The sequence below is a fragment of the Manduca sexta genome, chromosome 17, assembly GCF_014839805.1.
Source record: "Manduca sexta isolate Smith_Timp_Sample1 chromosome 17, JHU_Msex_v1.0, whole genome shotgun sequence".
Lineage (NCBI taxonomy): Eukaryota > Metazoa > Arthropoda > Insecta > Lepidoptera > Sphingidae > Manduca > Manduca sexta.
The window spans coordinates 9112029-9126153 of NC_051131.1; the positions used below are offsets into that span (position 1 = coordinate 9112029).

General features: G+C 35.9%; 2 protein-coding genes across 3 annotated transcripts in view; both read left to right on the top strand.

Moving 5' to 3' along the window:
- The first annotated feature begins 4521 nt into the window (after positions 1-4521).
- Positions 4522-6187, top strand: LOC115443483 (transcription factor Sp5). Its single transcript, XM_030168915.2, has 2 exons — positions 4522-4686; positions 4896-6187. The coding sequence occupies exons 1-2, from the start codon at positions 4657-4659 to the stop codon at positions 5859-5861; spliced, it is 996 nt and encodes a 331-aa protein (XP_030024775.1). The 5' UTR covers positions 4522-4656; the 3' UTR covers positions 5862-6187.
- A 2031-nt stretch (positions 6188-8218) lies between these two features.
- Positions 8219-14125, top strand: part of LOC115443482 (transcription factor Sp9) — a 77633-nt gene continuing 71726 nt past the window's right edge. Inside the window, exon 1 of one of the 2 annotated variants that reach the window (XM_030168909.2) lies at positions 8219-8604. In XM_030168909.2, coding sequence (XP_030024769.1) covers positions 8377-8604 — 228 coding nt within the window. In that variant the 5' untranslated portion in view covers positions 8219-8376. The remainder of the gene's footprint in view (positions 8605-14125) is intronic. The other variant, XM_030168908.2, reaches the window with a different exon arrangement.

Genomic DNA, 14125 nt, shown 5'->3' on the forward strand with positions numbered 1-14125 from the left:
AGGCGATGAGACCAACTCAAAAGAGTTTTTACGTATAAAGAACCATCATCTTGTTTTGAAGGGTGAAATATAATTTTAGTCCATAGTTTATATATAGTTAAGTACCGTATAATATACTTATATGATTTGCTTTAATAATTAGGTAAGGATGTCTTGTTTACGTAGGTAGCAAAATATGTTCTTTTTGGCTTGGCAAAAAATGCTTTATCTGAACCACAGTTGGAGGATGAGTGGAACTACTTACTAATCTGTGCCAGCTTAAATATGAAATTGACAAGTCTCGCTTAACATATATAGAAAAACACCTCAATATCTTTATTATACCAAGGAATAGCGTCTACTCAAAAGACACTGTTCTATGGGCAATTGATTTCCTAAATAGCGTGGGTGCCGCGCTGCCTGCAAGTTGCCGCAACGCAATCCGACACCACGGCGGTACTTTGTAAGAGTAAAGCGTGGGTCCCATTCATAAGGGCGCCCCGCAAAAGACAGGAAGTGAAGGACAGCGTGCGATAAAACCAATTACCCGCCTACGATATAAGAAACCTGTAATTATGTGTAATATATCTGAATTTCTTTGGCGGAAACGAGTATTATTTCGCAACATGAGGAATGTGCGGGTGCCTAAGACATTTTTGGGGATTATTATTAGGTTGCCAAATTGTTTACTTGTATGAATATAATAAAAGGATTATGAATTTACTTACCTATCTATTTATATTAGAAACGATTCTATTAAGTATTAACATATAGGTAAATCTGAAATTACAGGTAGACGTAACTTTACAAGTTTACAACAGTTTTGTAGGTGAAATTATTAAATTAGAATAAATATTTAATTTTATTTATAATAAATATCGAATTTACGCACTTTACAATAAAGATCTTGCTATATCAATACAATAATATTATGGTTTGGTCAATGGTCAACACACATCCTAGTAGTACTGATAGCGTTTTAGAAAAATACCATTCATTGATCACATTATACTGGACAAATTCGTACCTATATTAAATTTAGTAAAACACCAATACCAGCTAATTTGTTATACCAAAGTTGAAAGACCTACACAATTCAGTATGAACAAAACAAGAATCCCTGTAGAAAAGATCGACAGGTTTTTTTAATCTAACAAAAGACAGAAGCCCTCAAGATTTATGGCGTCAGAGACCGATCATAGCGCATTAGTAGTTGACATTGTCCACTGCATGTGGCCTTTATGAGTCGCCGGCCGGGGTTTTACAGTAGCTTTGTCTTCAACGAGGCCCGAAACCTTTGTTCTATGCAGTCGTAAACATGTCGACAAGTTGATGCATTGTACTTAGTGTTAATAATGTGACAATGTACAGTAGCAAGTATAAATTCTGTAGTCTTTTATGAAAGGATTCGATTCACACGGTTTTGGTTGAGTCTGCTTTATGCAATAAATGTCTTTTATATGGGTAATAATACCTATAGCAGGAGGTTTATGCTTATGATTTGTGTTATGTCATTATCAGTTCTGAATGCAAGCGGCCTTGAACAGCTCGGTCTAGGAATTTTTGAACGAAGCCTATGTTCAGCTGCCCACAGCTGAAGATAGGCTGTGCTTGTGATAATAATGAAACATTATTAACCTATAAACTTGGGTGTTTGGGTTATTACCAAGGCTGAGTTGTCTACGTCATAGTGGCAAAGTTCTTCTCTAGGCATCATTTGTTTCATTTAGCAATTGTAGAGACAGATCTGTCTCTTGTTAGGTTACAATATCTTAGCCAAATGCTATGCTAGGCAGCCATCACATTCTCCTCACCCGTGCCACAGCCAGTTATCCCAATGCTAGTGGAGAGGGATAGCGTTTGAATTTTGAAATTCGGAAACAAAAGACGTTTTTTCTTTTTGAACGTTGAAAAAGAAAAGAAGAGATACTATTTTGATGAATTTTTAAAAGGGCGAATTAAAAGTATGACTTTTAAAAAAAGCCTTGTGATTCAATAAATATACAGCGTTCAAGCCCTTAACAGAAGAGAAATCGAGTTATTTAACTTAATTCGATTAGTAATAATGACAAACGAATTATTGATTGATTACTAAAAGTATTCAATAAAAAAAATATATATATTGGAATCCTTACGCATTTATTGCTTGTTTTCAGAAATAGATTCAGTAGCAACCCAAAGTTAGAATTTAAAAACTGAATAAAAAATGACACTGAATACATACCACAATACTGGTAATACTTAATTTTGTTATGTTTTAAGTGCATCTAGTGTTCCTATATTATTAATGAGACTCTATCTCACAAATGCACTTCACTTCCATGGATATTTAATTAATTTTCTACGTCGTACGTCTACAAGCACAGATTCCATATAGAAAACATAAGACTTGCTTATATTTTTTATTTCTTACGTGTGATTAATTTGTACGCGCCTTATCTTGCCAATAACAATGAAAAAATGTTTTCGCATTGTGGGTTATTTATTCTTTGATCTCCATTCATTGATAGGTAAGTGAATCTATTCTTAAAAGTGACACGTTTGTTTAAAAGGTTAATATAATCAAGATAAAGATAAACCAATTTAATTACAAAGTAGGAGATAAGTTAATTTATGTTTCTAGCATACTATACTGTATTTGATCATTCAGGTTAGAAATAAAGTTCCTTTGACTTCCTATTGACTATGTGTAGCATGTATGTATGTTATTAATATAAAAATAATTCTAAAGTGAAATGATACGTTTCCTAGTGACTTAATACATATAAAAGGATAAAGGAAAGTTCCACGAAGTCTATTTACGTCATTGCAGCATTATGATATAATATCTATTTTTAAAGTGAAGATTTGGTTATATATAATTCACATATGATATATATGAATAAAAGAAATAAGAACCTAAACCAGCAAGAAGATAAATAAAAAATGTAATCTTAAAAATTCGGTGATGGAAGAAAAGGAAATGTAGTTCTCTCTAAGAGGGCGCGGTGTTTAGTGAAACAAAAGCACAACGAATGATTTAACAAACTGCCATATTTTAACAACATGTAATTAAAGGTTTGGCTCCGCTCGAATATGCATAAATCATGCGTCTGCCGCGAACTGCCGACCGAAATAGAGAAAAAATTAAATACATTAAGCGCCTGGGAGTTCCAAAAAGATACTCACTACGGACCTTAGAGCCTCTACCTACAAACATTGTTAACAATAATACGTTTACGGTAATTGTAGTTCATATTTTTTTAATCATGCCGATTGATCATTAGTTAACAGTTTTTGTACTTTGTTTACAATTTAAGTTTGGTTGCCTTTCAGTAGTGAAGTGTTCTATAATTATTATAGTACGTTATTGCATAGATTCGAAAGTGTTTTTGAAGATGACTTAAGTATTTTCATATCGAAGATTCGCTATCTTATTACTTAATTTACTAGTAAAACACTTAAATTTCAAATTTGGAATGAGGTCTCCTTTTGAGCTACATTTTGTATGGACCCAGCTTTAAATCTAAATTTATGATTCCTGAGAGGGTTGTGCAGTCATATAAAAAAATAAATTAATTTATTCCTTATTTCATGAGCCTATAAATGAACTGCTCTAAACTTTTTTTGTTTTTTTTTTCTTCTTACTTTATCATGTACTGTCTTTACCCTAAACTGATTGAAAAGAGCAACACCAGAGTTTCTTGCCCGTTCTTCTCTGGTGAAAACTGCTTTCCGAACTGGTGGTAGAGTTAATATTGACGGAATCTAAATAATGTATAACATTTTACAGATTCAAATAAATCATTTCATTTCATTTCATTTCATCAATGCAATTGACTACTTTTAGATGGAAAGCATGGAGAGTATAGGTATATTATACGATGTAGTTGCAATAATTATCCATTTAAAGAATGTAAAGTATGTAAATAGGACACTACTGGTCAAAGTTCCATATAAACCGATTCCAGGCGGCTTCCCTTTCGTAATTTATGTAAAGTCTAATTACTGTCGGAACGATTTGCAGACCGCATTTATGCACTACCTATGTGTTATGTCGGCGGACTTTTCGGAAAACTTCACCCTTCCCGACTGCAGGACACATTTCGTATTGACGTCGTTATTGTGTAAATAATTACTTAGATTACGCAAGGTATTGTAATATTATTTCCTGCGCTGAAGCATCAATCTCTGCGTTAAAAATGAATTATTGATTGACGATACATGGTTATACGTGCTAGTAAATGGTTAAAAATGTAAATATGATAATTTCCACCTCGAATATTGTATAAACGAATTCTGATTCAATACATATTCATAATATTAATCAATAGGCGAGAACACAATCGAAGCGCGCGCTATCGTGTCGCCGCCGTCGTGATTTTCCCATTCTCATGAACTTAAATGGTAAGCTCATAATTCACGGGTGTGGGGTGGGGTGTTTCGGCGGAGGCTGCGCTGGCGGGCGGCGGCGGGGCGGCAGCGGGTCGGCGGGGTGCGGGCCGGGGCTCCGGGGTGCGCGCGCGCCGCTCGACTCCTCGACTCGCAGGCCCGAGGGGCAGGGGGCGAGGTGACAACCGCTCGTTACGTCTATTCCAAGCCAGTTATTAAAAACGTCTCGGCGCGAACGGTGCGCCGCCCTGTAATTATCCAGTTGAAGGTTTTCGTTGCGCTACGTTGTCACCACAGTTACCGGAAATGCAATACGTGGATCCACCCGCGCAACAGGTCCGTCCGCCCGCCCACCTTACCACTCTATTAACCGACGCTTTCACACTGTTTATATTGATATTGCGGTTTTTAATACGTGAAATGTGTTACGTTTTCCTGTTTTGACCGCGTAGTTGTTTAATTTGTCAACGTTTAGTTTTAATCTCCATCCACGGTCGTGAAATATTGTTAAAACCTAAATCTAATCACGTTAAATATTATTTCAGATGATGAACATGATGTCCGGATACGGGTGCGCGTACGGCCGCGGTGACGCGCTTTCACCGGCCTCGGACTTGTCATCGTGCAGCAGCGCGTCATCAGGGACGTGGTGCGCGCCGACGGCCTGGCGCGACTTGCCGCCGTATCCCGCTCAGTACCCGGCATACTGGCCGCCGGCAGCCGCTGCTGCAGCCGCCGAAGAAGCTCGTGAACTGCAACGTCGGTGCGCTAAGTGTCGCTGTCCTAATTGCTTGACTGAGGCAGCCGGTTTTGGACCGAACTATGGAAAGGATGGTGCCAAAAGGGAACACGTGTGTCACGTTCCTGGTTGCGGAAAAGTGTACGGGAAAACATCGCATTTGAAAGCTCATCTACGTTGGCATACGGGCGAGCGGCCATTCGTTTGCAATTGGTTATTCTGCGGAAAGAGGTTTACGCGATCTGATGAGTTGCAGCGGCATCTTCGCACTCACACTGGAGAGAAAAGATTCGCCTGTCAATTGTGCACGAAACGTTTTATGCGATCCGATCATCTTGCGAAGCACGTAAAAACTCACGCCAATGTGCCAAGAAAAAATAAGAAAGCAAAAGAAGACGATAAAGAAGATTCTGGGAGTGAAAAAAGTGAACGATCTCCGACGTCGGCAACGTCGCCCGTGGTATCAGTTGGAAGCACGAACTATGGAACAGCGCCTGCGGCGGTTATCTCGAAGGCAATAAATTATGCCGCAGTAGCTCCTAATGTGACGAGTGCCCCGAACGTGTACAACGGACCAGTGTACAGCAGCAACGGAGTGATGAATAGCTGGTATCCCGAGGTGAGACAAGACAATTTGTACCCGCGGCCGCCGATGCGAGTCTACCAACAATACCCTCACCCGATAAACACGTACCAGTGCGCCACTAAAGAAAATTACGCGGTTTTCCAAGGACACTACAATTTGCAACCGCCGGTGGCACTTGGACAGTAATTACATTAGGCCCTCATTAAATTGTTTTATTGTTGAAAAGCTATTAAAATGTGCGCGGTAATTTTGAACTTACATTTTCCAGTAAATGATAAGAGTACGTTCCGTGAAAAACTTTGTGATAAGTTACCATACATTCGAAATGTGATTTTTGTAAAATAGTTTATTGCTAGCATAGATTGTGCCTTACTGGTTGAGTTCATATTATTTTTTATTGATTAAATAAGTACATGGAAATTGAAAATTTTATTTATTACCAATTTTAATGAGTCTAAAATCTTTAAGAAAACATATATTTTATATCCAAAAACAATAATTTCCAGGACATTAGCACCGCATTATTTTTAAATTGTTATAACGTAGTATTTGCTCATTGTAATTGATACTTTTATAAAATTTTTGGAAATCAATTTTGTGATCGAAAGTACCTCTACGATATTAATTATATTTTATTGACAAGGATGGTAAAAAATGATATTTTCGTATAAAATTGACATTTCAATATATTTTTTTTATTATTACCCAAGAATATTCAAGTTAACACTTCGACGTTTCATTGGTTTTTTTTTAATAAAAAATCTAATTATAAATAGTTTTACGTCTCTCGGACACGTAATTAAAAAATTCAGAATAATATTTAAAACGAGTTCTTACCATGTTACTATCAAATAAATATTTAACTTTTTAAGTAACAATAACATTGTGCAACACAACACACATCACGAATTTTATTCGAAGGCATAGACAGAGGAGTAACTAGGGGACCCTCTTTTCATCCTGTGTTTTCCGATCAATGATGAGATAAGGCGAACCTATTGGCATGTCGGGCACAAAATCACAGACACCGGGTTGATACTGAGCTAAAAAACAGAATATCAGTTTTCTCGGCGCTGGGATTCAAACCTGGGACCGTAAAGAGGTGGTCGTACCGCCCACGCAGTACAACTATACCAAACATAATGCAAGGACAACAATAACCCAGATACAGTCTCGACGCGTCTCTATCTAGAGTCGCAATTATGTTTTGGCCGCAAAGGACTTGAAACGAATATTAGTGATTAGTGGCGAAAGGTGAAGTTTTCAGAAATATAACCCGACACTATATAAATGCATAAATGCGTTCTGCAAATCATTCTAATGATAATAAGGTTATGTGGACCTTTCGCTACTGTTAGTGATAGGTAATTTATTATAGATATCTCCAAGACATGTCACAAATATAGATTTTTATTAAAGTTTTCAATATAAAATAGTTTTCCGTATGTGTATGATGATAGCTTCGGTGAATGGATAAAATTAAAAGCTTTTCATTTGTAAATAAGTATATATACTCATAAATGTTGCGGTAAAGGAATTATTTTAATATAAATAAATATTATAATTTTATTACTATTGTTTGGAAATCGTAGACAAAAGTCAATTTGTTTATATTTTTAGCAACTGAGATGATAAGAGCTTATTATTGGGTGTTTATTTTTAATTATTTCTAATTGATTTAAAAAAAATATCTTATATTTTCGCTTATTGTTAGATAACAATGTTGTTTGTGTCTCGCATACAGGGATGCGAAGAGCAGGAGTTAATTATTGCGTAGATACTCGTATTTTGGGAAACCGTATGAATATTAAACAGCTTATACAAAGAGAATCATTTCCTATAGTGTTTCATTTCGGGGTAAGTTTTTATGGTAGTTTGAGGTAAAGTTGGCCGGCGTAATTATGACGAGTATTGCGTCTCATTCTGGGGTCAGTCTCTGTGGTAGTTTGAGGTGAAATTGGCCGGCATAATTATGACGACCGTTGAGACGTGTTGTCTCATGATAGACATTGTATTTAAACTAAGATTTGGATACTCACTATAGAGGAGATTAGCGTTATGTCACCCCGTATTATGGCTAGGTATATTATAGTCATATTTTTATTTATAGCGAACTTTGACCCGCGTAATTTAAAAATATCGATGTGGGCGGAACACAACTTCATTCCAATTTGGAAATTATCATATTAATGCTTAGACTTAATATTGTTATAGCATGATAGCATCTAAAATATTTTTGTTAAAGAACACTTTAATATAATTGGTAATAGAAAATAATAATTGGGTAGGTAGGTATATTGAGCTTAACGGTTTTAACATTTATGTATAGCTAGTGATCTCACCGGTTTCGTCGTGTCGGCGTCACGTAATAATAAATTATTAGGTACTTATTTTAAGGTTTATGTATTTTTGTTTGGTAAACGTAAAAGCTATGTCTTAATCTGGTTATCCGTTAGATATTTACCATTGTGGTTGTTTCCTCCCGTCACGAGATGGCGCTGGGTAAATGCTAGCCGTCAGTGGTCACTGCACGCGTCGCTGCCGCGCGGCGCGGCGTAACAGTAATTGCACGCGGCTATTATCTGGGCGGCGCTCGCCGCGCATGGCGGCCGGTGTGAGCGGGATGCACTCGATAATACGTAAAACAAAACGAGGGAGTAATAATGGTAAAAAACGAGCAGCACGCAAATTATAGTGAGAAATGAGGCAGCCGGTAGCGGTGGGGGCTCGCGTGGTGCGGTGGGGGCCGTCGCGCGGCAGTCGTGGTCGTTCGGCGCACGCAGACCGCCCGCGCCGCCAGCGCCCAGCGCCGCCTGCGCCGCCTGACGCCGTCCTTCGCGAGTGTTGTGAGTGTGTGACATGCGCCACAGTCGCCACAGGCAGCGCCATGAGCGGCAAGGGCTCCTCCTCACCGGACCTGCTCATGAATGTGAGTCGTCTCCAGTGGCCGACACCGCCGCCGCCACACATCACTCACGCTTCAATGCTGTTATGCTACTAACCTTACTGTAACTTTACCTCTCTTCTATCGTACTGTTAGGCCTATAGTTTTTTTTATTTAAACTTGGAAGAACTATTGGCTTAACGACATAAAGTTAAAATTGCGTTCTGAGAAACAATATTAAATAGGGTTTCTTATACTATACCCAAAAGCAAATAAATCCGTGACAAGCGTGTTCCGAAGTCTTCACGGTTTATAAACTTTAATTTTAAGAACAAATCTTGATCAAAATGGAAATATGAAATGGTTTGTTAGTGAGATGAGAGCCCCTGGGTGTTGTCGATTTAGCACGCACCATAAGCGGCGTATTACCCGCGATTGACTCCGCTAGCCGGCCCTTTTGGGCCCCTAACCTCTATTACTATTCATAGCGACCGCCCCCGTGGGTCGAGTGGACCCAGAGCTATTCCACAGGAAAAATATCTGTGTTCAGGAAAAATAAAATAAGGTAAAATACGTAATCTTTGACCTTTGAATAATAAGCCAGTACGTCGCTTATTCAACGGTTTGTATAATAAATCTTAGCCATTAATACGTAGGAGGAATAAGTATCATTAAAACTTATTTTATAAACTAATTCAACTACATAAACTTAATTATTTACTTGCTCATATAGCAGGGTATTAAATTATTCTAATCAATAAATAAAAGGCATTTTAATATTCTGTCTCCTACTGACAAATCCCATAAACTCACAAAAAAAGGACGAGTCAGTAGTTTAGGAGGCAATATTGGTTACATTAATGTTATTGTTATTATTCGAAAATGGCCCATTTACGTTAGTTCCGAACATTACTAGCACATCATAAAAACTACAAAATGTTAATTCAATTTAAATAAGTCAAATAAATAAGACAGTGCCGGCACTTCGAAGCGGCGTAACAAATCCTTAATGACACATAGAGGCTTCATCCATTTTCTACCCAATTTCCTTTTCATATTAGTTTAATCTAGAGGCAGGACTACTGGCGCCAAAAATTATACCGCGACGAGCGTGTCGGCGCGGGCGCGGGCGCGGGAGCGGCGCGGCTAATCTGTTTAGCGTTATATTGTAGGGCGAACGGCTCCTTTGTGCGGTGAAAAAGAAAGAAATTTATGCGTTTCGGCGTCGTGTGTAAGTTTTTTGTGGGAATGTAATTAATAATTCCGCGGCAAAACTAACAGTGTTTTCGTTGCAGTTCAGACGCTTGATTGATGCGTTCCACATTATATAGGTATCTACCTACATACAATAATACTTGCTCAGCAAAAAATGAGCAGTAAACTAGTGCTACTTCTCTTATTAAATAAGATTTATTATCATAATGTTTATGTAAGGACAATAAACGTTTTTATGTTTAGTTTATGACCATTGTAAATATTATCGATAAAAGTGCAGTTTTGTAATATTTATGAAAATTATTTATTTGCTTAATTATCCACAATTTTAGAGGCTATCTAATTCTAGAATATTCTTAAGCAAACATATTGTTTTTATAAATTTATAAAGCTTGGATTATGTATATCAGTGTTTTTTAAAATGGGTATAGTGTTTGTAAATTTTATTTAAAATAAAAATATTAAAGTTCTTCTCAATGATAGAGTCCTATCTTTCATTTCATTATATTAGTGACATCGCAATTGGGTAATTTCTTTTTACTTTAACTACTTATTTCGTTTCAGTTCTTCTTTTTACTTCTTTCTTGTGAACTAGCTTTGTAAGTATTCTATTTAATCTACTTCTTAGAGGAAACAGTGCGAGCTTATGTTAGTATGAATATTTGCATCATTGATGGAGGCACTTAGCTCTATAATATATTACGTTTATATATAGAATTTAGCATATAACATTAGTTTAAGAAACTCTATGTTACGTGGAATTTAATTTAATAATTAGTATAACTCGAATACCTATATTAATAAACAATAAAAGATTGACACAAAGCTATTTATTCCTATAATGCAAATATGATTTGATTTATTTCGTCATTATTATTTTTATACGTCTGGGTTTCTTTTTACTTTCATGGCATTATAGATATTTATATTAGAAAACCAGTTTGCAAATTATATTGATTTTTATTTTATAAATATTGTTGATTTAGTATGTTTAAACTTTCCATATATACAGGGTAATTTTGAAATTGTGTTAATTAATGATATCACATACACTTTTCTGATTTTTAGACAACTGCGTGTTATATTTCTGACTGAAAGTGTGATGTTGCCGCTGCAACGATTAGAGTAGTTATAGTGAGATTAAGGCGTGTAAAATTAAAAATATCTTTTATTGATAATTATTTTATTCGAAACTTATAATTTTTTATTGTAAATCTACGGTTCGGGTAACTTATTGTTATATTATTTTCAAGAAGATAAGTATGCGGTTTCAATTAGTAACGCAATGTCAAAATAACCCAGTTTATTGTATAATTCTCTTTGATTTAAACTGTACTATATAATCGACAGTAATACGTATAAGTAGATATACATTACATATACCAAAATAACATCCATGTTATGAACCCGACCGGTGAAGTTCGCTTACTCTCTTGGAACACTAATCCGTCTAATCTGATGATAATAAACTGTAAAATGCGAGCCACAAGAACAATTTACTATGGAAAAGATTTCTTCATTTAAGTACAGTAGAGTCTATTTGACCAAATAGACGCTCCTTTGCATAATGATTATGTTTTCTCTTTAAGTTTTTACAACTCCGTCGGGGCAAGTCTAACTTTAGTAGTATCTATTTTCGCCCTACTAACAAATCTTCATTAGGACTCACATTTTGAAGTGACTTAAATATTTGCCGACATAACTGTTGACAATGATTCGAGTGTCTAATTAATTATTTTTTTCTTATAAAATCTTAGGATTGTTAAAGAATATATCTGAATAGATGACATTCAGTTATGTACCTATATCCTCCATTTGGTGGTGAAAACCTATTTGTTGTTGAGTTCAGTTATATTGCATTTTTATTGAAAATTACACATCAATTTATTTACACTGTTATATTAAAAAATACGTTTTTAATTCTAAGATGGATAGATAAATGGAATAAAACACGAGTTTAACAAATATATGCATGAAATTTATAATAAATATTTTATGTTTCAAAACATGTTTTATTATCGGAACACGGCGGCGCGGCGTATAGCGTGGTGGGCGCAGTGCGTAGGCGCGCAGGTTCACATCCGACAAGTCATGCTGGGACCGCTTAAGTGACTCAGGTGCTGAAGCCACCAACGTTTGCTTTATGATATCGATGAGACTGTTGGTGTACTTCATTAACAATATCAACATATTTTGTTTATATTTTACGATAAAGAAAAAAAACAAGCTAAACATTTGTTGCACATGCAGTTAAAATTATACTGTTTATTATAATGTAAGTGCGAAAATTATTATGCGAAGTAATTTGTTTCCGTTACTAAAAGTAATTCAATTTTAACACTAACTTATTGGCCTTTTATCTGCGAATTGTAATATTATATTGTCGGTTTGAAGCAAAGCTATTGTCAAGGGTGTTATTATTTGAAGAGGAATGCAGCGGTTCGAAGATGATTATAGCAACTGAGAGAGTTCAGTGAAACATAGATTATCTAGTTGCAAGACAGGTCGGTGGAGCGTACAGTGTACATGTCACCTGTTCTCGGCTCTCGTTAAGTCTACGGCTCTAGCGTAGCAGAGGATGCGAGCAATTGAAAACAAATGGAGTGTGTTATTTGGCCGGTTTGTGCGCGAATATACCGTTGGTTGCGAGCCGGAGTGGCACTCGGCAGCCGTGCGGCAACATTTTAATTGACCACGCGATGTTGTGCCCGCGTCTCGTCCGAGTTTTTCTCCTCTCCTCAAATTGCTCTAAAGTGCTTAATGAGCGATGCGTGCAATCGCCGTTTCCCCCTACGAGAGTTTGTTCTTGTTTTACATACGTAAATAGTTCAACTCGACGAACTAATGCCGATTCTCGGTACAGTAATTGCGCCTGTGACAGGCTTCCGTCGCCTTTCCAGAGGCTGGCGGTTAAACGCCAAACTCCGGCGTCTTCCAAATTATAGTTATTTCGCATTAATAGCGTACACATCGAGTGGTGCGTGCGCATGCGGCTCCCACAACCATTGACATTTGCAGTAAACTTATTCGACTCACTAAGTAGCAATTTATATCTCTACCCAGTACCCCGCTAGTTGCACTACGTGTATAGAAAAATGATTGCACATAACAAGCTGTTTAAGTTCAGTTTAAATTAATGGAGACATTTAGTTGAGAGGTGTAAAAATGGTTTAAAACGTTTTTGGTATGATTCTTAATTTTTTAATAAACACATTACATGCATGTTATAAATTGAATATAGTAATTTGCGTACCAGTTTAATTGCTAAAGACTTTATAATTTTATTCTATTTTTGGTAAACCATTTATTTATAATATAAAACTGTTTCTGTTACTTATAATTGGAATCATGTACAGTTTATAGAAACTTATTCAACAATGTTTTTAACAGCCAAGCTTCTAAAGTAATTACAGGAAAAAATTACTCGTGCAAAACAAATAAAGTCGTTAAGTCGGAGAATTGATTCAATTATATCTATATTTAATTGTAATGTAAGTCGTATTCGTGTTAGAAATATAGACTTTTTTACAAAAGCTGCTGCAAGTCTTCATTACCATCATAATGATAAAATGTTCGCAAATAATTATCATCGTTTTTCCGAATATAACGTGTAATGGAAGGACCGATTGGCATCACAACTGGGTGTTACCTAGTTAAAATACAAAAACATTCGACGTTTAAGCCGATAATTGATTATCATGTTAGTTGTGGCTTGATGTGATATGTTAATTATGTTATTAATATATTATATAGCCAGGACTGTGCTATGTTTCTGCATGTTGTCTACTGAATAATTTTACAGTCACTTTTAATTCCTGTTTTGTATATTATCTGTACTTTGGTTTTACCACCAACATATTAAATGAACAATATTTATATGTTATAATTTTGATAGATCTATTTGAACCTCATAAAAAAAAACATTCACGTCGAATTGATAACCTCCTCCTTTTTTTGAAGTCCGTTAAAAATGTTTTAATATTTATGACAATCGGTGCAAATAATGAAGTAGTTTTATTATTCACGTTAAAAATATAGTTCGGTAAGCTTGTGCCCATTTTTGATATGGTAAAGCTAAATCTATTAATCTACTCACAGCGTCTAATTTCGGAAAATACACATCTTCGGTGAAAGTACTTCTGAAATACTATTTCACATCAAAACAATGTTTTAAAATTTATGTCTTACATTAATTACAACAACCTAACTTGGGTAGTGCAAAAGATGTGACCTGTTTCGCAGTCTAAGTACGCTGTCACTTAAATTGACGGTAATTACAAACGTATTACAATTGATAATCAATTAAATTACAAATGAGACATTGTTTATAATCAATAAGTCATCACGGTCG

Bases quoted from the DNA above. Each gene is read 5' to 3' on its own strand.
- LOC115443483 (XM_030168915.2), top strand. From the start codon at position 4,657: ATGCAATACGTGGATCCACCCGCGCAACAG. The intron at 4,687-4,895 runs GTCCGTCCGCCC...ATATTATTTCAG, and splicing joins TGGATCCACCCGCGCAACAG to ATGATGAACATGATGTCCGG.